Source organism: Danio rerio, chromosome 7, assembly GCF_049306965.1.
Source record: "Danio rerio strain Tuebingen ecotype United States chromosome 7, GRCz12tu, whole genome shotgun sequence".
NCBI lineage: Eukaryota > Metazoa > Chordata > Actinopteri > Cypriniformes > Danionidae > Danio > Danio rerio.
The window spans coordinates 6,340,362-6,365,549 of NC_133182.1; the positions used below are offsets into that span (position 1 = coordinate 6,340,362).

A 25,188-nucleotide genomic window follows, 5' to 3' on the forward strand; every position below is an offset into this window, starting at 1 on the left:
TGTCAACAACAACTATCCAACATCATGGAAAAGCCAGGATAAAACGTAAATCTACTCTGAACGAATATTAAGTCATATAGAAGGTCATATACACCAATAACAGCTTGTTTAAGGTGAGCAAATTATGGGATAATTTTCTTTTTTTTTTCCATCTAATCCCTTAAAGCACATCCTCCTCACCTAGTAAATCTCCATGCACGAGGGCCACCAAGTACCACAGGACCCCAAAGACAAACCAGGTGCCAGCAAAGGTGGCCGAAAACAGGAAGAGCTTGTAGCGCCACTGCATGTCCAGGAAGGTGGTCCAGAGGTCCCGCAGGTAAAGTGTCCCGCGGCCGCTTACGTGTTCGATTCGAACGTTGCTCCGCCCATCTTTGGACAGAACCCGTCGCCGGCGTCTCAGAGCTGCAGGGCCGTTTCCTGTGGAAGTTCCGCCCCCTCCGCCACCAAGGAGGGGCTTCAGGACATCTGTCTGTGTCTGGGAATGGCAGACTTTCTGGGGGGAGGAGCTACGGGAGGAAGGGGGCGTGGCTGAAGTCATAGCTGTAGGGATAGGAGAGAGATGTTCATTTATTTCTGATTAGATTAGATTCAAATGTATTGTCATTGCACATGTATAAGTACAACACAACAAAATGCAGCTTAGGTCTAACCAGGAGTGCAATAGCAGCAAATGCAGAATATAGAGCTATACAAAGCAAGGAATTTTTCACAGTATTTCCTATAATATTTTTTTCTTCTGGAGAAAGTCTTAAGCAATATAAGGTCTCTTAATCAATATATTGTTTTCGATAGTCTACAGAACAAACCATCATTATACAATGACTTGCCTAATTCACCTAGTTAAGCCTTTACGCTGAATACTAGTATCTTGAAAAAAATATCTAGTCAAATATTATGTGCTGTCATCATGGCGAAGACAAAAGAAATCAGTTATCAGAAATGAGATATTAAAACTATATCATCTATAAGCGATATCACCACATGGGCTCAGGACTACTTTGGCGAAGCTTTGCCAAGTACCACAATACGTAGTTACATACACAAATGCCAGTGAAAACTGTACTGTGCCAAAAGGAATCCCTATGTTAACAGTGTCCAGAAGCAGCGTTGACTTCTATGGGCCAGAGAACACAGTGGAAACGTGTACTGTGGTCAGATAAATCAGGATTTTAGGTCTATTTGGGGAGAAATGGATGCTGTGTGCTCTGGACCAAAGAAGAAAAGGATCATCCAGACGGTTTCAAGCAACAGGTCCAAAAGCCAGGGTGTGTCATGGTATTGGGTTGTGTCAGTGCCCTTAGCAAAGGAAACTGCTTTGGTTTACCATTATTGCTAAGAAAGTACATTGTGCCTTTGCGTATTTCAACAAGACAATGCAAAACCACATTCTGCACACATTACAAAGCCCCAGCTGTGGAGTAAGAGGATACAGGTACTTGACTGGCCTGCCTGCAGTCCTGACCTGTCTCCAATAGAGGATGTGTTTCACATTTTGAAGCCCAAAATGCAACAAAGACCCCAAACTGTTGCTCATTTTAAGACTTGTTTGCAGGAAAAATGGGACAGAATTACATATGAATCCCTTCATTACTTAGTGTCTTCAGTCTCTAAACATTTTTAAAATGTTGTAAAAAAAATAATAATGGCAACGTTACGAAGTGGTAAATGGTGTACTGCTCCAACTTTTTTGCAAGAACCAAAATTGAAAGATGTGTTTATTTAGTTAATGCTTGTTGTATTGTCTGCAATGAAATACAAATTTCAAAAAAAAAGATTATTTATGTTTTTCATACTGTCCTAAGCTTTTCCGAGTTGGGATTGTAGTTTATTACATTTAAATATAAAATCCCCAAAATAAATGACTATTATATTCTGTCCACTACAGTAATGGCAAGACACACTTGTAAAATGCAACCTGCATATTTCTTTCTATTCAAGTTTTGCTCTAAATGCACTACAGCAATTGTCGATTGCACCATAATTAGTCAGTCTGAATTTTCCATTGGCATTTGTTTATTTCCTAATAACTCTGGTTATGGCTCAGTTTACAGTTCCAGTTATCAGTTCAGGTTACAGAAGCACTTTGTATCTTATTACTCTGACATTGAAAGCAGTTCTTCTTAATGAAAAACCCATCCAGCAGTTAAGCTTGCGTGTGAGAAACCCATCACCTTATCTCGTTCTCCAAAAATCTAGGTCGTCCAGTAGCATTTTAGAAGAAACGGCAAAGAAAAGCGAGAGTTTCAATCTCCATCTGAGCTCTTTCTGAAGTAAAGAGAGACACATTAGAGACACATTAGCGAAGTTTCTCTAAGAGCAGAAATGGCCAAAGTAGCTTTCACAGTGATGTTTATCGCGGACACGTGAGCGCATCCTTCCCTCTGGAGGATTGTGCGTGCCAGCATCGGGTCCGGGGGCGACACTGGTGGTCCATTTCTCTTTATTTAACTTTTTTTGACTCCACATTCAGACCCTCCAGCTGCCCGAGCGCATTAAATGCCCCTCATTGACGCAGTGGACGCAGCTGCCCTTTCTCATTTAAAGGCTGCCCATCAGCGCTGACCGGCTCCGTTTCCTGAAAAGGCCGACTTATTCACCGTCCCAAAAGCACAAAAAAAAAAAAAACTCAGGAAGGAATCGCAGATGAAAAGAGCGCCACCATGTTTTCCATATTCTCTGCATTCCTCAGGGGATGACATTTCTCAGCACTTCACCTTTAGAAACACTGACTGTTTTAAGGTGGACTGAATACTGCGTCTCTTGTTGAACTTCATCACACTTAGTTTTTTTTTTGTTGTTGTTGTTTTTTAAGGTACAGTTTTTGCTGTGTGAAATGAGAAAATGACTAATATACATTCAAGAGTTCACACTTAGATATTGCTTGACAGCTGTAAGCAGGTTTGGCATGCTGTCCCGGGAGAGAACCCTGAGCTCGGAGATAGTTGAGCCCAGGGCTCCCGCCAGGTCCATAGAGCATGTGAGGGGAGTACGAGATCAGGTGGTTCTCGAGAGCTCCCCTTTTTAAAGGAGGAAAGGAGGAGAAAGGGGGTGGATGGGGGGTTTCTTCGGAAAACGAAGATAAGGGAGTAATGTCTAGCTAGGCTACTTATAGTGGGTTAGGATAGATCTGATTGGCTAACTAATGAGTGTAGATAGGTGGCCAGCTGCAGTCAATTATATCATGTGCTCCTCTCGAAATTAGTTTAAAAACTTCACATAATATCACACATTATTTTTAACCCTTGTGTATTGCTCAAATTGACTATACGTCTATTATAATGACATTTTTGATTCCAAAGTCATGATGAAAGTCAACGAATGATCTTTCATTCTTGATTGTTGGTGGTTTTCCCTGTTGGTTGTTGAAATGTGATTTTAATCGTTACTCATCATCAGGGCCAGACAGAATCTGCGGAAGTTTTTTGCTTTTTCTAAGGAGAATTTTGGTAAAAATCTGCGGATTTCTGCGGAATTATTTTGGGAGTGTCCAGCGGAGTATCATAACTTAGACCTTAATATATTAAATAAAAAGTAATAAATTACTGAATAAAAACTGAATAAATTCAGAATTACACATTTACTTAAGTAAATAAACTGAATTAATGATGGGCTAAAAATCTGCGAAATTCTGCGGAAAATCTGTAAAAAAATCTGCGGAAATCTGCGCGCGCAGATTCCGTGTGGGCCTACTCATCATTAACTATTTAGATAGGCCTTTGCAAAAAAGTTTCAGGCTTTTAAATGCAGTTAACAGAGATTATAGTGTGCGTGCATAAATACACTCGCTGTTTTTACTAGATTCTGGGTGCTGAGCTGCTTATTTTATTTTTTCTCAGACATATCAAGTGCACAAAGATCTCTCACACACATTATACTTCATATAAAAGCCTGAAACTAAGCTTTTTTTTGCACTGCTACTGTTGATCAACTGTACAAATTACACGTTTGACCTCTTTTCAACAGGGAAACCTACAATCGGGAATGCATGATTATATGGTATCATGGCTTAGCAATCAATAATGTCATTATAATGGAAGTCATTGGGGCACAAACAGCCACTACATAACGAAAGGGTAGTCAATTTGACCAGAGTAAATTGTTGAATTTTTGAAAACTTTCAAAGCGTTTTTCAAAGAATTTAATTAATTCATTCACTCATTTTCTTTTCGGCTTAGTTCCTTTAATAATCCAGGGTCGCCATAGCGGAATGAACCATCAACTTCTAGAATCTAGCATATGTTTTACGCAGCAGGTGCCCTTCATCAGGAAATAATTATACACACCCATTCACACACATACACTAAAGACAATTTTGTCTTACCTAGTTCACCTTTAGCACATGTCTTTGGACTTGTGGGGGAAACCGGAGCACCCGGAGGAAACCCACGCCAACACTGGGAGAGCAAGCAAACTCCACCTAGAAACACCAACTGACCCAGCCGAGCCTTAAACCAGCAACCTCCTTGCTGTGATGCAATCGTGCTACCCACTATGCAGCCCCACCAAAATATAGGTCAAGGTAATATTTATCACTAAAATCACAAACACAGAGAGAGTTGAGGCCAAATTAAGCCTCAAAATTTCCTCAGAGTGGATAAAAACATCTCCAACAGCTCAAAAATCGAAAAGGCAATAAGCCACAGGTTAATAGTGAGAATTGGTACTTAAAGGGAACCTATAAAGCCTGGTTTATACTCGACGCATCCACTTGTTAACTTGAGTATGTGCGGTGAATGTGACGTCATCGCGGAGTTTGCGGAGGTTCGCTTTGGGTGCGCGTGGCATGATTTCGGCTGCGGTGCGTAGGGAATTTTTTGAGACTTGAGCAAAGAGTGCGGGCGGCACCGCAACTGATTTGAGTTAAATATGAAACACTCTGAAGAGATTTTTATCTGAAACAGTACGACTGTACACATACCTTTATGACCCATGATCAGAGAGATAACCAGATGATCAATAATTCTTGGCTAGAAATTGCAACAGCCGTGGAAAAGGAGAAAGTTTTTGTTAAAAGGTTTGGAAAAACCTGAGAGATTCATTTATTAAAACCAAAAGAGGCCATGGCCAAAGTGGATATGAGAATATGTTTTTTCACCAGTCATAGGTTTTTACACTGATCTATTTTGTCTATTTTTAAATTTAAAACAGTTTAATAGATACAAAAAAACTATAATGAAGTCACAGAATTATTTTTTTGATAACTGGGAAGGAATATTTAAACATATCGGTTTATAATATAATGATGGCCTGTTTCTCAAGGCTTTATTGATGATAATGGGCAGGAATGTTGGACCATCACTGCCTTTTTAGCAGAAGAAGAGGACAGAAACTAGCCAGACAGTTTAATGTGTGAATTGTGGAGCGGGTTAAATCTAAAATAAATTGTATTTTTTAGTAAGTGTGCTTTTTTTTGTGATAAAACATATATTTGTAAAGTAACTCATGTTCTGTTGTCATTAATTTCAAATACAGAATATGTTTTTCCACCAGTCACAGCTTTAACACTGATTTATTTATTAGTGGAGCGAGCTAAATCTAAAAAACAAGAATCTTTTTCTAAAAAAATCTTTTTTTTTTGCTTTTACTCTTGCCATAATAAAAATATCTTTGTAGAGCAACTCCTGTTCTCTTGTGATTATTATTGTAATAAACTTCAAATGGTAAAACTGTCTAAAGCCCCTTTCACACATACAGACCTTTCCGGAAAATTGTATGTGTGAACAGGTCCTTTTTGAAAATACCGGTAAATTCGTTCTGGCTATTTTCCGGAAAGAGACGTTGTAACATTACCGGCAATTTGCCGGAATGCTGCGCTGTGTGAATGCAGAAGGAAGATTCCCGTAATAAGCGCGTGCACGTCTAGAACGTGCTGACGTGAGACGTCTGCTTTAGCCAATCACAACAGTCAGACGCATTTACGTCCGCGCGGTTTGTGAGGATAAAAACCTTTGAATATTTTTCCAGACACATTTAGCTGCTAGAAGTTAGTCAGATCACGTTTATGTGTTCTTCTTAATGCCAACTGTGTAAATAATCATCGATGAGATGTTTATGATAAGCCGTTGTTTGTTTACCTTCAAGCTTTGCGTGCGCCTATGAGCGCCTGCACACGCACATATTACGAACATCTCGACATGCGAAAGTGATCCTGCGAAAGTTGTTTACAATATTGATCATCCACAGAGTTTGTAATTTAGTCAAATGTTTACAAATACAAGCGCAGCCGTTTAAAGCTCATTTGTGGTGAATGATGTCAGAATTTACCGGTATTTTGGAATGGATGTGTGAATGCTCTTTTCCGGAAAATTGCCGTAACCTCCTCGCCTGTGTGAACAGCGCTTTTTTCAATATACCGGTAAAGTCGTTCCGGAAATTTTCCAGAAATTTACCGGTATCACTGTGTGAAAGGGGCTTAAGATATGCACAAAAGCAAGTGATGCATCAAAGTTTGATTTAAAAAAATCTTAAGTGTTTCGCAGTGTTGGGTTGCAGCTGGAAGGGAATCTGCTGCATAAAACATATGCTGGATACGTTGGCGGTTCATTCCGCTGTGGTGACCCCATATTAATAAAGGGACTAAGCCATAAAGAAAATAAATTAATAAATGTAGAAGTTGGGATTCGAACCCAAAAGCCAACTGCAGCACAGTAACTGTACACACGCACAGCCCACTAGGCTTTAAGAGACAGAAATTCGGTCTGACCCTGTCAGTCAAACCCTTCTGAGATGATCAATGCTTTGAATCGCAACGCTTGCATTGTGACCAGGTGTTTCGAAACACTTTAGTCACGTGACGTGTGTGTTTTGAATCACCTTAGTCATGTGACCTGGGTGTTTAAGATCATGCTTCAGTGCAGTGTTTCGAAACATTTTCGCTTCGAGATCTCAACACTGTCTCGAAACATCAGTTTCACGTCAGCCATCCCTAATTAAAATGACACAGATGAAAGAATGTTTTCAACAGGTGGTTTGTCAAGCCCACTCATCTGTGTGAGGTACACTCAGAATACTATTTCTAAAAACAAGTGTAATCTAAAAAATGCTTGTTAGATATTCACACTTGAATCAAGACTAAAAGTTTTCCAGTACTGGGTTGCAGCTGGAACAGCATCCACTGTGTAAAACCTATGCCTGAGTAATTGGTGGTTCATTCCACTGTGGCTACTCCTGAATGAAAATGAATTTATGAATGAATGAATGAACAAGACAAAAGCACTTAATCCAGTGCAGTCTCCTGAAAAACAAAAAGGACAGCCTCAATATTTCCCTACGCTGACAGCTTTATTTCCAAGACTCGTCCAAGAATCACTTCCTAGACTCAGCTCATTCATTCTCCCCTTTCTTGTTTAAATGTCCCAGTTTTTAGCTCCGTCTCCCTTCAGCTTCTGCCTTCCGCACCAAATCAAATAAATAAATGAAATGAATGAGTAGCGGGGAGATGCGATACGCTCTCCCCTCTCTGACCCGGCTCTGGACTCACGCTGAGGGAATGAATAGGTATCTGTCTGGATCTCTGTGCTCTGAATACTAACGCTGGAGGAGGCGGTTCTCGACTGCGGGCACGTGTTATAAGCCGAGTGTACACACAGCTGACCTCTGAACTCGCCCACACAAATACAGTACGTAGAGCAGACAAACGTTGACTGATCGCGCACTTCTCATGCTCTCAGAGACCTTCAGATCTGCGGACTGCACATGCATAAATGCTGGACATTACTTCTGCAGACAAGCATACATTGTACCTACGCCTGAATGTGATTTATAATATGAATAAGGAAATGTCTGATATATACAGTTAAGGGAAAAATTATTTGCCCTCCTGTGCAATCTTTATTTTTCAAATATTCAGATTTTTTACAGTATTTCCTATAATATTTTTTCTTCTAAAGAAAGTCTTATTTGTTTTATTTCAGCTAGAATAAAAGCAGTTTTTTAAACCATTTTAAGGTCAATATTATTATCCCCCTTAAGCTATATATATATATATATATATATATATATATATATATATATATATATATATATATATATATATATATATATATATATATATATATAATTAACCTATTTAAGCATTTAAATGTCACTTTAAGCTGAATATAAGAATCTATATTTTATAATATCTGTATGTACATATATCTATATGTGTGCGTTTATGTGTGTGTGTGTATAATCTGCCATATGTTAAAGTATATACTTGGTTAAGTTGAAATGGATAAAAAATATTATTATTGCATAAGTAATCAAATAAATGAATTTTAATATATGTTAATATAGAAATACTGGTGTTATTTAAAACACATTTTGGTTTTAGGGCAACTTTGAGGAATGTTTTGGTCCACTTTAACACTACATTTAACATGTATATTTACATGTTTGTATTTTTTAAATAAACTATTATTGCAAAACAACGAAAACATTTGAAACTAAATTATTTTACTTCACTCTTTTTAGATTTGTAATTCTAATGGTTTTTAATAAATATATAAATAGCTAAATTTTCACAATATTTTGAATCATATATTGCATATGTACATATATATATACTTATTTATTTATTTATTTATTTATTTATTTATTTATTTATTTACTTATACAACAGTTCTGTCTGGTTCTCGAATCTGATTGGCTGATAGCCGTGATATATTTAAGTAATATCAGCACCCGTACAGCCTCTTTACCCTTTGTGTATTACTCCGCCCACATACAGCCAGCAAAAAGCAGACACTACACATCTAAAGTTTAATAAGATGCACGCTCAACTGTTTAACTGTCAGCTTATGATTTTAATCTGGAAGAAAGTAGTTCCTAGTACAAAAGGGTTTTTGAGACTCTCCATGTTTGATTTTGTTTTTATATACACAATTATGTCATCAAACTGTTGTATAAATGCAATATCACACTCGAAGCTGTCAGATATGGCTGTATATTGGCACTGGTGGGGGCAATAAGGCACTCGGCCTGCGGCCTCCAGTGCCAATATACAGCCATATCGCACTGCTACGAGTGTGGTATTGCTCATATATATATATATGAGCAATTCCAGCATTGTGGATGTGACATTTGCCTTAAAAATTCAAAACATAAATTCAAAGAGAAACTATATAGTAACATTATATTGAGAAATCTGTTTATATTTTTTCAAAACAAATAACCACAGAGTAATAGAATCATAACAATATCAATCTGTAAAACAACTTTTATGTTTTAAATGAGGGGAAATAAGCATGCCTTATGGATGTGGTGAAAAAAGTTTGTTTACAATATAAGGTATACTTTGAGGAAATTCGATGAATCAAACTGCACAACCCAAGAGAAAGAATGCTAATCTAAAGATTAAAGGTTGGCTCTCTATAGGAAAAACATGAGTGTTTAATTTTGTTCCACATTTTTTGCATTTATGAGGGAAAAGTGTCGTTATGGATGTGACATCTCTCCATTATGGATGTGACAGATGTGAAATTGCCACTTGTGTGACTTTGGTAAATCATATTGGAGTTTTAATATTTTACTGAAAACTTTTTTTTTCATTGCAAAGTTGACATTCGCATAGAATTGCTCATACAGTTAAAGTCAGAATTATTAGCCCCCCTGAATTGTTAGCACCCCTGTATATTTTTCCCCAATTTCTGTTTAACGAAGAGAAGATTATTTCAACACATTTCTTAATAGTTTTATTAACTCAGTTCTAATAACTGATTTATTTTATCTGTGCCATGATGCGGTAAATGATATTTCACTAGATATTTTCAAGACACTTCTATACAGCTTAAAGTGACATTTAAAGGCTTAACTAGATTAATTAGGGTAACTATACAGGTTAGGATAATTAGGCAAGTTATTGTATAATGATGGTTTGTTCTGTAGACTATCAGAAAAAATATAGCTTAAAGGGGCTAATCATTTTGTCCTTAAAATGGCTTTTAAAAAATTAATAACTGCTTTTATTCTAGCCAAAATAAAACATATAAGTTTTTTTTTCCGGAAGAAAAAATATTATCAGACACACTGTGAAAAATTTCCTTGCGCTGTTAAACATCATTTGGGAAATATTTAAAAAAGAAAATTAAAATCAAAGGGGGGCTAATAATTCTGACTTCAACTGTATATGTACATACATACATACATACATACATACATACATACAAACATACAAACACACACGCACACACATATACATATATATGTATATCACTTCACCATTGATCTTGCAATGTGTGCATCCGCAGTAGTCACATCGCAATGATATGCAATGCTGAGTTGACTTTGAAGTGTAATTTTTATAGTTACATATACAAAACCATAAAGCATGCACAGAGTTTACCTTTATCTTTGCTTTGTTGCATTTATCTATGCTTGCTTGTTTATTAAAAATTATGCATGATCCACTCCTCTACAGTCAATCAAAATTAACTAGTTGCTTATATGCATGTACGTTATTGACATATTGGCTGCTTATTAGTAATTATTATTATCCTTAATCTTACCCAATATATATATATATATATATATATATATATATATATATATATATATATATATATATATATATATATATATATATATATATATATATATATGTGTATGTATATATATATATATATATATATATATATATATGTATGTATATATATATATATATATATATATATATATATATATATATATATATATATATATATATATATATATATACTTTTTACTTTATTAATTATTATATACTAATATCTCATAAACTACTAATGAAGTTGACCATGAGCTACTAAAAAAATTATGACTATTACTATTCTTACAATGTATTTCTTACAATGGGATTTCTTAAAGACTGTTGAAGTAAGTTTGACTATTTAAATAGTGCATTTATATTTGGAGTGAAAACTGCAAGAGATAATTAGGTGTGTGCAGATTAATGACATGGTTAATTAATAGTTGTTTTACTATTGCATTGCATTGACATTTTAAGTAATGTTTGAGTAAATCTGACAATAAAAACAATTCATTAACTACTGTGTATTTGGAGTGAAATTAACAGCATAGAATAATGAGGTGTGTTCAGACTGTCGACTTGCTTAATTATTAGTTGTTTTACTATTGCACTGCTTTGCAAGAAGCTTTGAAGTACTGTTTTTGACAATGCAACAACACATTAGCTATATCAGAATGAAAACTGTTTATGCACCAATTTTTGTTGTCGTTTCAAAAGCAAATAGCGAGCTGTGTGCAGACTGTTAACTCGTATTGTAATTGTACACAGCAACGACACTTAAAGAGGCCATGTTGTTTCACTGTGGGGTTTACAAATTGTCATCGTTTTTTTTTTCACTCTTCCTCTCACTTTCTGTCCTCACTCGTTCCCCTGCTTTCTCGCTCTCTGTCCTGTACACACAAGAATCCTTTTGTTTGGAGATGAGATGAAAGAGACAAAAGCCACCATTGAAAAACAACACTGCAAGTGTGTGTGAGAGAGAGAGGAAAGAATGACATCGAGAGATGGACAGAAAACAAACTGGATATTAAAACTCTCATCAGTATTCTGAGGCTGTGCAAAGTTTTGCTTTGCTCTATTCAGCATGATCCTATGCACTTTTTTCATTCAATCCAGTGCAGAGTCACTTAAGAGATCGACATTTGTGGTTAAAGGCTGCAGTCTGGTCTGCGAAGTGCATTTATTTCATTGAAGAGCTCGGATTAAATGTCCAAAATGATAAGGTTGAAATGAATGAGGTGGAAAAAAGGGAAGGAAAAGCCCAAAGAGGAAATCCAAAAACTTCTGCCAGTTCAGATGTTTGCCAGAAAAGAGCCATGGGGAGCATATCAGATCAGCTGAAAGCAAGGGGAAAAAAAGAAAAAGAAAACCCACACGATGCTGCCTTTCAGTCAGTCTATGAATTGATTTGATAGTGGCGGATAAAGCCTCCCCTTTTATATCTCCACATCAGTAAATGTTGTTTTTCTAAAGCTCGTAAATGACAGTAATTTATGCAGCTGCATTCTGGATATTTCTGTGTTTGCATAACTCAACGTTGGGTCAAATATGGATTTATATACCCATGTGTGTCATTTAATTTCAGTTTAATGTTGGGGGTTTATCCATATTTGACCCAACAAAGAGCAAACTATAACTTCATCTAATTACAGTGCTTTAAAAAAACACAAAGTTTACACTTCATCAGCTGCTTCAGTAATAAAGGATGTCTAAAAAGTGTTTTAACTGCAGACAAATCCATCTTATAAGACAAAACCAATGCAAAACAACCAATATCAAACCATAATATGTGGATGTCAATCAAATATTCCTTAGTAATGAACATAAGATATTTTTGTTATGCATGAAAACATACATTAAAGTTCAATTCTTTATCAAAGTAATACAATGAAAGTACAAAAATTAACTTTACAATTAACTTAATCTGTATTGTAATACAAGCAATAAGCCATTTAAGCAACCAGTCAGCTACACATCAGAACAACTCAACATTCACCACTGACTTTTAAGCATATAATTTTACCGTATTGTCTACAAAATATGATGTTTTTACATGTGTCATCTACATCTTGTTTGATTGCACCTGTTCCATGGTGAACTGTTGCATTATTTAAGCATAAAAAACAGTAATTAATGCACTGATTTGAGATCATTTACATCTTTATGACACAATATCAGCACACATATTCCAAATAGGCCTCACAATAAGTGACTTTAGCATCTATTTTAAAACTTAGTTTTTACTTTAGCACTTACCTTTAACTGAGGACTTGCAATGCAGAGCTCTCTATGTGTGATGTACAAGTCACTCCTGATTTCCAGTGTCAGGAAACATCAGGGAATAATAATCTGAGGCGAAAATTCACAATATACACACGCGCGTTCCTGTCAACATAATTCGCGCCAAAAGAACGACTAGCCGCGGAGGTCTCATAATTCTACACTTGTTTGTCATTCAAACAAACAAATATCACACAACTAATAACACCATTTGCATTTGGATGTGTATTAAAGTATTTAGACTAACTTTAAGTTAAACTTATATACAGTATAAATCGATTCGACCCTAATAATAAGTTAGCATAAGTGTCAGTCAGTGCCGGTCGAATGTTACCGATTTATTATGTAATGTCGTCCTCTATATCTCTCTCTGTCTCTCTCCTCCTCCTTCTGGCTCTCTTTCTATCTGGCTTGTCCTATAAGTGGAACTTCTCAAGAACTTTTTGTTAGCAGCTCTATCTGAAAACTGCCTCCTCTCGTCTCAGTCCTGGCTTTCATTGTTGACGTAAATACGTACTTTCAGCGCCTCAGCACTATTTAATTCATTAATTCAGTGGCCCTCCGCTCCTCCTCCCACCCCCCGTGTCTCCATCTGTAAATAGAGCCCTTTTGTTGAGCTCCTCCGCCTTTGTAAACTTTTCTGCTCGATTTAAATATGTCGAAATCAAGGAACTGTATGTTGCTATTGTTCACAGGACGCGTTTATTATGTATAAATGCGACCTCGGATGTTCAATTAGCTCGGCGGCTTTTTATTTGCCCCCCTCCCTTCTTTCCCCCAAGCGGAATTTGCGACTTTCGGACTGACATGACTTTGAAGTCGATCCATGTCCGCTTGAATAAAAGCGCAGAAAGCAGGTGCAAACCTTTGAATGGGGGCGCAGAAACAATTAGACACTGTAATTCTGCGTAGAACTTTTCTTTATTTGTAACATTTATTACTAGGCTACTGTTGATAAAATTAATAGCTTACAAATCAAATGCAATTCAGCTTAAAGGGAAAAAATCTAAAATATAGGCTATTGTAACAACAGTGTTGCCACACATTTTGCAACAGTGTCGTTTAGATTCATAAAATATAGTAAACATTGAAGCCAAATTGTGCATGGGTTATTTCAAAATGTTTCTTTATTTATTCGTTCTTTATTCATTTGTTATTTATTCAGACTTGTGAAGTATAAAAGTTGACTGGTTTGTAGTGTCATTTGTCTTATTTCAGTACGTATTTTCACAACCTATTAGAGATAAATTAGGCTACCTTGCGTGTTTATTTGAAAGCGTTTAATGTCACGTCGGCGCGTTATCCCTTTGTAAAGATTAGTGCACACGCCTTAGATTTCATTAATGATCATGACAACAACAGTATTAGTAGTAGTAAATAGGCCTATGACGACTGATTATTATTATTATTAATAATAATAATAATAATCATTACAATTATTACTATTATTATTATTATTATTATTATTAATATTATTATTATTAACTCTTAAACTGCATCACCAACAAATAAAATTGTGGGCTGCATTTATTAACTCCTAACGTTGCTAGTTAAATGCATTTATTATATATATATATATATATATATATATATATATATATATATATATATATATATATATATATATATATATATATATATATATATATATATATATACATACATTTTTATCATAATATTATTAATTACATCAAAGTAAATTATACTTATAACTACTAAATAAATGATTACATTGTATGAAAAGAATTTGTAAAAAACTTGAAGTAAGTTTGACTTTAAAAAGTGCATTTACTACATGGAGTGAATTTAACAGCTTCTTCATAGTATTATGCATGTATAAAAAGTCTGAAATTATGAAGTGTAGGACCAATTTATTTAAAACATTATCAAGATAAAACATTTTTAAATACTAAATCATCTTTACTCATTTAAGTATGCATATATGCACTTTTTAAATTTATTATTAGTTACATCTAAGTAAATTATATACTTATAACTACTAAATAAGTTATTATTATTATTATTATTACACAAAAAATAATGATTATTATTATTATTACAAGCAATTTGTTTAAGGCTTGAAGTAATTTTGACTATTTAAAAAGTGCATTTACTATATTTGAAGTGAAAACTGCAAGACATAATTAGTTGTTCAGATTAATGATATTCATTAATAATTGTTTTATGCAGTGCATTGACTAAATAATGTAATGTTTGAGTAAGTCTGACAAGAAAAACAATACATTAACTACTGTATGTTTGGAGTGAAATTAACAGCAAAGAAAGGTGTCTGGACAGTCTGTTGACTTTCTTAAATATCAGTTATTCTACTATTGCACTGCTTTGCAAGAAGCTTTAAAACACTGTTTAGTTTTGACTAAACATTACATCAGCTATATCAGAGTGAAAATCACCAATTTTTGTTGACATTATAAAAACAAATAATTAGCTGTGTGCTGAATGTTGACTCATATTGAAATCGTCCACAAAAAAATGACACTTAGGCCATTATTAATATTATTATTATTATTAAACTGACCAACAGCAAAAAAAAAGAAAAAAAAGGACTGCATTTCTTAACTCCTACAGTTTCTAGTTAAATGCATTTTTTTTCAACACATCCCATAATTTCTAAAATATTAACCATTTGATAGAGATCGGTTGATGATAAAAGTACCAGAGTGACTATAAACAATCTGCAAAATATGAAGTGTAAGACCAATTTATTAAAAAAAATATATTAAAATAAAACATCTTTATTTTTTGAAGTATGCCATAAATATTTCAGATTCTTATTTAACATGCTTTCTTGTTTTGTTTTGTTTTGTTTTGTTTTACAATAAAACCAAAATCAAGTGTAGTAATGCAACAGGATTATATTTGTTTGATTTTCTTGTAAACCAACAATGCTGTGTGTGTAAAATATTATTTAAATCAGTCATTTTTAAACTACTTTAACAGTTTAACCATTTGATAGAACAGACAGTTAAAGGGTTAAATAAAACAGACAACGTGAAGTGTGCCACTATGTGCAATTGTCATGTGTATTCTGTGAGACTTTAAAAAATTATCAAATAAAAAATAGCTTTTGTGTTTATTATTATTAGTATTAGTAGTATTATTAATATTAATATTATTATTTTAAGTCTCCTTAACAGTGGTTGGAGTCTCCAAGACGTCTGAAATCCAGCAAGTGCTGTCATAGAAAACTAATGAAATTTAATTATTTACACTCTTTAAGGTTCTAAAGGCCGGACATCAGCCGAGGCTTGTTGTGGCGGAAGTAAAATTTACCGCGTGCTCTATAAATGGAGCAGACACATAAATCTGAACGCAGACCGCCGCACAATCCTGTATGCGCCGCGAGACATTTCGCGCGCCTCTTTTTCACACGCGCATCAATCTTCAGCTTTTCCCGCCCATCTGACAAAGCGCGCGATTTTCTTGGACAGGAAAATAACTCAAAGTTGGAGAAGTTTTAGATTCAAATCTAAGAAGTGTGGCTAAAACAACTTTAAATAAGGGAACTTTTGAGAACAGTTTTTTTTTTTTTTGTGTGTGTGTGAACACAGAACCACTGAGAAACAATTAGAGAATCTTTAAATAGTAAGAATATCCATCACCCAGAGATGCAAATGAGAGGATGCAGATACACAAGAGAAGAATGGATGGATGGAGGAGAACAGGATGAGGCACAAAAAGGAAGTAGAGGTGAAGTTAGTCGGTCAGGACTCGTTTTCTGTCGGAAGAGACTTTTTCTTCTGTTCTCTCTCTCTTTGTTGACCCTTTTTCATTAGCATCACACTTAGTTTGTTTACTGGACAGAAAGTTCACTTGCTTTTACTACTGAACTTCCGCCTCTCTCTCTCTCTCTCTCTCTCTCTCTCTCTGTCTCTGTATTTCTCCTAAGTGTCACTTGTGAGCTGTTGACATTTATACTAAACTAAACTGAGTTGTAATTAGGTCTGTCACAATAATCAATATATCAGCGTATCATGCAAAAACACTGTAAAAACAACTTCATGACAAACAGTCATGACAACATAGGTTTTATGCTACTTATTATGCTAACTTATTTCAATAGGGTATTCAGGTATATATATATATTTATATATATATATATATATATATATATATATATATATATATATATATATATATATATATATGTATGTGTGTGTGTGTGTGTGTGTCTATATATATATATATATATATATATTTTTTTTTTTTTTTTTTTGCTGTTGCTATATATATATATATATATATATATATATATATATATATATATATATATATATATATATATATATATAGCAACAGCAAAAACTGTTGAGGTAATCTTCAAGTACACAAAAAAACTTGCCGTCTAAACTTTTTTAGTTGAATTGAATTAACTTTTTAGTCATATTTATTTACTTGAATTAAAAAAAAAACTAAATAAATAAATAAATATATATATATATATATATATATATATATATATATATATATATATATATATATATATACATACATACACACACACAAACACACTCATTTTATTAGGTACACCTGTCCAACTAATCGTTAAAGCAAATGTCTAATCAGCCAATCACATGGCAGCAGCTCAATGCATTTAGCCATGTAGACATGTTCAAGGCGATCTGCTGCAGTTCAAACCGAGCATCAGAATGAGGAAGAAAGGTGATTTAAGTGACTTTTTAACATGGCATGGTGGTTGGTGCCCGACAAGCTGGTCTAAGTATTTCAGAAACTGCTGATCTTCTGGGATTTTCACGCACAATCATTGGAGTTTACAGAGAATGGTCTGAAAAAGAGAATATCCAGTGAGCGGCAGTTCTGTGGGCGCAAATGCCTTGTTGATGTCAGAGGAGAATGGCCAGACTGGTTCCAGCTGATAGAAAGGCAACAGTAACTCAAATTAACACTCATTACAACTGAGGTCTGCAGAAGAGCATCTCTGATCACATCCAGCCTTGAGGCAGATGGGCTACAGCAGCAGAAGACTACACTGGGTGCCACTCCTGTCAGCTAAGAACAGGAAACTGAGGCTACAATTGGCACATGTTCGCCAAAATAGACAATAGAAGATTGGAGAAATGTTGCCTGGTCTGACGAGTCTCCATTTCTACTCCGACATTCAGATGGTAGGGTCAACAACATGAAAGCATGGATCCATCCTGCCTTGTATCAACACTTCAGGGTGGTGTTGGCTACAGCCTACCTTTGTACTGGTTTCTTGAACACGATAATGGGTTCACTGTACTCAAATGGCCTCCACAGTCACCAGATCACAATCCAATAAAGCACCTTTGGGATGTGGTGGAACGGGAGATTCTCATCATGGATGTGCAGCCGACAAATCTGCAGCAACTGCGTGATGCTATATGGAGCAAAATCTCTGAGGAGTATCTTGTTGAAGCTATGCTACGAAGGATTAAGGTAGTTCCGAAGGCAAAAGAGGGTCCAACCCGGTACTAGTAAGGTGTACCTAATAAAGTGGCCGGTGAGTGTACAATTTCACAAATAATTTTAAAGCCATTTTACAATGACATTTACATTCTACCTCATCACTGTGCAGGACATTTAATAATATATATAATAGGACATTTACCGTTTTAACATCAATTCATAGAATGTAAATGACCTCAAGAATGATGAAAATTTTAAAGTGCTCATGGCTGTTTGCATTATTATGCTTTTATATAATCATTATATAATCAGTGGCATAAAATGATCTCAAAATGACAATATCTGTGACAATATATCACACAGCAAAAATCCCTTATTGTGACAAGCCTAGTTTTAATTCAGCTACTACTACACCAGCATTTAACCAATAAATATAGGGTATATGCCGAGCTAGTGCAGTTCCCATGCTGATACACTTCTGGTGACCCGTTATTGTGAACTTTTTACCATTTTATACGGTTCCTTATACAGCATCGATGTTGTAATGTCATTAAAATACATTCAGTTAAATAAACTAGCATTTATTTAGTTGCGTAAGTTGTCGGAATATTTTCCTCTATTCCATGCGTGTTCAATTCAAACTCAGGAGAAATTGTTTAATGCTTAAAAGTTTAGTAATTTATTGAATACAAATGAATAATTCGATGTTCAGAGCTCTGGGCATACACCAAGATAGTCTAACCGTTATACAATGCTAACCGGGACTAAGGTCAGGTACTCTGCACCGCCCGGTACCTAGAAACCCAGTTTTATACACAAAAGGAAGAGAAGGCGGGTTGTCTCTGTCAGCTTTTCGGCCCCATCTCTAGTTCCTCTTTTTTGCACAGAAGAACAAGACCAGTTAAATGCACATGCTTAGAGACCTACATAGGCTCCAATACTTTTTCACAGGAAATCAGAGGCGAGAGACACATGTTATTTTTATTGTTTCTGCTGCATATTTCTTGTCCAAGATAGCTCTTGCTGCGAAATGCCTCATTAGTATGCAAAATACATCTCCTCAAAGGCCAGTCTAGGTTAGCATATAATTTCACAGAACATACAAAATATAGTATAGAATATATAAAAATATAGAGTAAAGAATGACGGTAAGGTAAATGATTTAACATCTCTTTAGGCAAAGCATACACACCATACTAATAGAGAATCAAGAATAACTCTGAGAAAATAAAATAAAAAGAAGAATTATATTTTCTACAAAGTGTAAAACGAAACAAAAAGCTGTTTACTCGCACGCGCCCGTCAGAATCGGCAGGCTAACGCAGAAGCTCCATTGAATATACTGGGGTAAAATAAATGCTCATATAATAAAGACATGGCGGGGGAAATGTAGTTTAATGCAGAGCTTCTTGTACAATCTGAGACCCACTTTAAATCGGATATCACTCAGCTAGTGGAGATCGCTGATTTTTAAAGAAAACAGACCTTAATTGCGCCGGATTTTGCATTGGCATTCAATTCGCCGGAAGCGCTTAACCCAGGTTACTGGCAAATAAAAAGTCCTACTAGCATGCTTCGGCATATACCCCATTAAGGTTTTTTATAATCATTTCTTCACCAATGTCAAGCTGCTTTGACAGAGTCTACATTGTAAAAAGCGCTCTAGAAATAAAGATGAACTGAATGGAATTGATATTCAACTCTTTCTGTCAGTTCAGTCTAGCTGTACAACCTTTATTGTGTCTTTCAATGCTTTTGGTAGCACACACACACTGAGCACTGATTTTCATTCAGGATTTGTTTTTCATTCAAAGAAAGAGGAAACCATTAACATGACGTTTGGGGAACCATCGCACATTTACTGTCCAGGGGAGCCGCTCGCTGAAGTTTTATGCCTTCGCAGTGAGGGGAGTGTTATTTGCACAATCAGCGAGAGAAGTTTTATAGGGGTGATCAGTGTTCAGTCCTGTACCGCACAGCTGGCCGCATGGTTCAGCCAAGGGATTCTCCCTCGTGTTCGTCCATTCCTGCGGTCAGATCTGCGGTCTCTTAGGAACCCTTCGCTCCAGAGCCCTCCTGTGGCTATTGAAGAGACGCTTCCAGCTGGTTGGTGTCCCAATTCTGTAAAAAAAAAATAATAATGAAACAAAGACTTCTCATTGGTTAATCATAGTATGTGATTCTGGACCACACTAGTCTTATGTTGCATGAGAATATGTTGGTATCAGCCGACAATACATTGCATGGGTCAAAACTATTCATTGATTTTCCTTCAGCTTAGTCTCTTTTTTAGGGGTCGTCACATTGAAATGAACCGCCAACTATTCCAGCATATGTTTTGCCCCTCCAGCTGCAACCCAGCACTGGGAAACACCCATACACACTCATTCACACACATTCTCATACACTGTGGCCAGTTTAGTTCACCCAATTCACCTATAGGGCATGTGTTTAGACTGGTGAAGTACCCGGAGGAAACCCATGCCAACACAGGGAGAACATGCAAACTCCGCATAGAAATGCCAACTGGCTCAGCTGGGACTCGAACCAGCAACCTTCTTGCTGTTCAAAACTATTGCAACAAATTTAATTCTGAAGGATAAATCGCATCGTTGGAGTTGCTCTTCAGTGTTTAGGCCAGAGATTGCCAAAGTAGGGCCCGCGGGCCGAAGTTAGCCTAATGTAGCCTTTGATTTAGCCCACCATCCCATCTAAGAGGAGAGTGAGAATGATGCAGAGGGTTGGGGTGAATGCCCTTAAAAGAGATCATCATTTATAATTTGACTAGTGCTGTCAAAATTAGTGCGTTATGGCATGCGATTAATTAGAAATATTTAACACGTAAAAAAATTAACGCAGTTGCAGGTTTTTTATTTTTTATTAGTTCCCGTTGTGGTCAATGTGTGTTCAACATGCAAAGAAATATGGATAAGGCCAAGGAAGAACTTTTTAAAGGCAAGTTTCAGTATAAAATAATTATTGTGGCATCACCAGGCTATCAGCGTTTCCTCCAGAGTTTCATGCAATTTCGTATGTTTCATTTTTAGCTTTCGACTTTTGTTTTAATGGAATTTGATACCGCATGGCGAACAGAAAGAAAAACCTTGGCATTTCATGACTCGGTGGTCCTTTAAGGAAATCAAAAATCGCTGCTTGCATAGTAGACTCTTAATAAGGGAATTACCTTAATCATATTAATATTCAGAGTATTGGTGTCCATGTAAATGTACTCAGAAAGTGCCAGATGAAGTTGCGAGCTGTCAAAGACAGCGCATTCCTCTGCCTTTCAGCATGCGCCCTCAAATGTTTCATTAAGTTTGACGTGTTTCCCCCTTAAACGCAAGCGTTTGCTTCGCATTGTGTCAGAATCCTTAAAATACAGGCATACTTTAGACTTAGTTTAAGCAAAAACTGTTTCTGCTGTATAATTAATGATCTCAACTTACAGCAATACAACTTTACAATCAGTACAATTGTTTGTATTCAATACTTTATTATTATTATAATTTTCCATATCTGTTATACTTGTATTTTGGCATTTTTTGCAGTCCACTTTGAAACCAACTTGGAAATCATTTTTTTCTTTATTGGTATTGATTGTTTTAAATGGCATTAACATGCCTGTGTTTTTATTTCTGTAATAAATATTGTTGTCAAGCCAGGATCTTGATGGTTTATTGTGCGTATGTTGTTTACATGAAGAAATCTGTGTTACAAGTTAAGCAAACATTCTAATAAACAATTATATTTTGAATTTAAATACTTTTTGTCTTGCGTTTGCATTATTTTTACATTTGAATAGCCAAAATGACACGTTTCAGTCTTGTAAATGTAATTAATCGCGATTAATTGAAAAAAAATTATTATATAATAATTATTTTTTCAATCAATTGACAGCACTAAATTTAACGTAACCGTTTTTTGTTTGTTATTGCTGAGCTGCGAAAAAAGCTCAAATTAAATGTTTCACTTAAATGTTGTATATGAATCTGATGTTTTAAATGTATGTATGTAAATATTGTCACTAAATGAATAGAGGGCTATGAGAGGGCTATAAGACATCGGCGAGCAAATCAAGGCAAAAACCAGTGTAACTCCATTCTTATAAAAGATTGTTTTTGTTTACTGTAATACGTTCATTATACAATGTAAAAAAATAATTATGCTATATTAGTTAATATAAAGCATTTTTTTATGTCCAAAAGATTAGAATATTAAGTAAAGATCATGCTTCATGTAAGTATTTTCTAAATTTCCTACCATATATCCAAACTAATTTTACTGCGCATTGTCACGAACTTCATTCATTCGTTTTTTTTTTTTTGGCTTAGTCCCTTTATTAATTTGGGGACGCCACAGTGGAATGAACCGCCAACTTATCCAGCATATGTTTTACGAAGCAGATGCCCTTCCAGCTGCAACCCATCACTGGGAAACATCCATACACACTCATTTACACTCATACACAACGGCCAATTTAGTTTCTCCAATTCCCCCATAGCGATTGTGTTTGGACTTTTGAGGAAAACCGGAGCACCCAGAGGAAACCCACGCCAACACAGGGAGAACATTCAAACTACACAGAAATGCCAACTGACCCAGCCAAGCTTAAACCAGCGACCTTCTTGCTGTGAGGCGATCATGCTACCCACTGTGCCACCGTGACACCCCATTGTCAAGAACTTAATTTGAACAATTTTAAAGGTGATTTTTCCTCAATATTGTATTTATTTGTTTTTGTTGTTGTTGTTTTACCTTCAGATTCTAGATTTTAAATTAGTTGTATTTTGGACAAATGTTGTCCTATACAGGATATACACATCATTTAAAACATATTCAGCTTCTATATGAAAAAATGGAAACTTAATATTAATTTTCTGATCCAGGACCACATATTTGTTCATGCTTTTGTCTTTACAATGATAATTTGGCCTTCATATTTTCAGAAATGCATGTTCTGTGATGTGACATGCTCTATCCAGTCTTTAATCTAACTGTGCATATAGCTTTTATGACTTGAGAATGGTTTATAAAATTTCTTAAAACATTTTGACATATTTTCAGTTTTATTTATCTGGTTGGTTTGGGTTTATTTATTTATTTTTTAACAGCTTTCCAAGTCCTCTTGCGTTGTTAAAGAAAAGCTCGTTAATAAATAAACACCTCCAGTAGAGGGCAGTGTTACACAATTCATCTCCAGTATAAACAGAAGCTAGATGGGCACACAAGTCTTGTATACACTCACTACAAAACCTTGAAATGAACCACCTCTACATTTTCTGTTATTTTACAGGCTTATTTCTCTAGATATTATTTTAAACAACTAAAATGTCAATAAAAGTCACTTTGTTAAACTGTAGAGTTGAATTTTCAACACTAAAAGTCGACAGAGCAGAGATCAACATCCCATAATGCAGTTCACAACCTTTAATAAACAGTAAACACTCGTAAATCCTAAATTATGAGTGTTAAAGGTTCAGGACACCCCGGAGAACTTTTTTTTTATATTAACAGATGTGTGTGTGTTGAGCATCAGTTAAGACAATGTTAGCACCTGTCAGCTTTAATTGTGGGGAAAACTGGATAATTTTGAGCTTTTGTCAGCTAATTTCAGCTTCCAGGTTTAAAATGATTTTTGGGGCGGGATCAAAATCGGCGACGTAGCGCAGAACTGCAAGTCTAATGATGACGCGTCGGTTTCTCATTATTATTCATAGCAGAGTTTCCTTATCCTATGAGAAGAGCCGGCTGCTTAATTATTCATGAGACCTGCCAGACCAGCCAGTGTCAAGCCCGAGCTGAGAGACACGGAAACCACGGCACAGTATTTAGCCGTTCATGAAGGCTCATATGCGTTTGTTTCCATGATCCACAGGGTTTGTTGCATGTTTTCCCCTGCGATCTTGTCAGGGCCGATCATACAGCAAAGCTGTGTGTGTGCTGCTAGCATTTTTGTCAGGAGAGCAGCACGAGAATTAGAGAATGGCGGACGCTGTCTTTTATCAGGAGTTCGTTCACATTCAGACACATCACTGTGCTGCTGTGTTTGCCTAAATCCTCCAGATTACCAGCAGGACTAATGGTTAAAATAGACGGGTCAGGAGACCTGCTGCACTGAGTCTGCTGGATACGGGGATTGAGGGAGAATCCTCATTTATAGTGTTTATGAACACACTTATCTTTATAATGATATAAATTGTGGTTATGTGTATATGAAATTACAAATAACAAATGTAGCAGGGCATTAAATCACTGTTCATTTCTTTGCATTTTAACTTTGTAAACTATAAACTCTTGCGTCTCCTCACGGTTTGTCTCATTTTGTAAGCTAACTGACATCAACAGTTATTCGCTCCCCTTCTCCCCTGCTGGCCACGCCCACTCCTGCCCGATGCTCGCGGAGCTCTACGCCCATTAATCATGCATCTTTTGAAAAAACTCTGAAGTAGACTTTAATCGAAAGTGGGGGGTGTCATGGCCCTTTAATTAACATGTTAAAGTGTTAATTAACATGTTCTTTACAGTGGGTCACTACAGATCACTTGTAAACTGTCAGACAAAATGACACTTATTCTGCAGTTCTACGCATTTTTTTTCCACATATTTGTGTGGAAATAACTTATGACAAGTGTACTAATCTGATGTGATTGAGGAAAATTCAAGATTTGTGAGCATCATCGTTTTTTAATCTTATTGAAAGCGAGCAGATTTCTCTTCTGATGGATTACTTTAAGTAACGGATGACTTTAATCTTGTTGTACTGTCTCTTCATCTGCTTCTCCTTAAATGACCGACTTCATCACTCTCACGTGGAGGTCATGGACAGGTTTGCATTTGTCCTCGACTTGCTGCACCTAATATGAGACGGCAAGCCTCTTCAAATAGTTCATCTAATTTTCCTCTTCAGCAGGAGCACGTTACTTCAACAATAAAGGCCTTCAGGATCACTCGTGAGGATGAAAGTAAAGGTCGGCGGTTTCACGCATGACACAGGACTCGTATTTCCA

General features: G+C 35.7%; 1 protein-coding gene and 1 long non-coding RNA gene across 3 annotated transcripts in view; both read right to left on the bottom strand.

Moving 5' to 3' along the window:
* Window positions 1-13,282, bottom strand: part of kcnj10a (potassium inwardly rectifying channel subfamily J member 10a) — a 46,750-nt gene extending 33,468 nt beyond the window's left edge. For both annotated transcript variants that reach the window (XR_012383052.1, XM_003198888.7), the window contains exons 1-2: window positions 12,746-13,282; window positions 181-543 (exon numbers count right to left, since the gene is read on the bottom strand). Coding sequence is in view for 1 of the 2 variants with exons in the window: in XM_003198888.7 (XP_003198936.1) it covers window positions 181-541 (361 nt within the window). In the remaining variant the exon portion in view is untranslated. The remainder of the gene's footprint in view (window positions 1-180; window positions 544-12,745) is intronic.
* Window positions 13,283-18,842: 5,560 nt separating this feature from the next.
* The window catches only part of LOC141375279 (uncharacterized), a 51,642-nt gene continuing 45,296 nt past the window's right edge, over window positions 18,843-25,188 (bottom strand). The window contains exon 3 of the long non-coding RNA XR_012383054.1: window positions 18,843-20,302. This is a non-coding gene — a long non-coding RNA (uncharacterized lncRNA). The remainder of the gene's footprint in view (window positions 20,303-25,188) is intronic.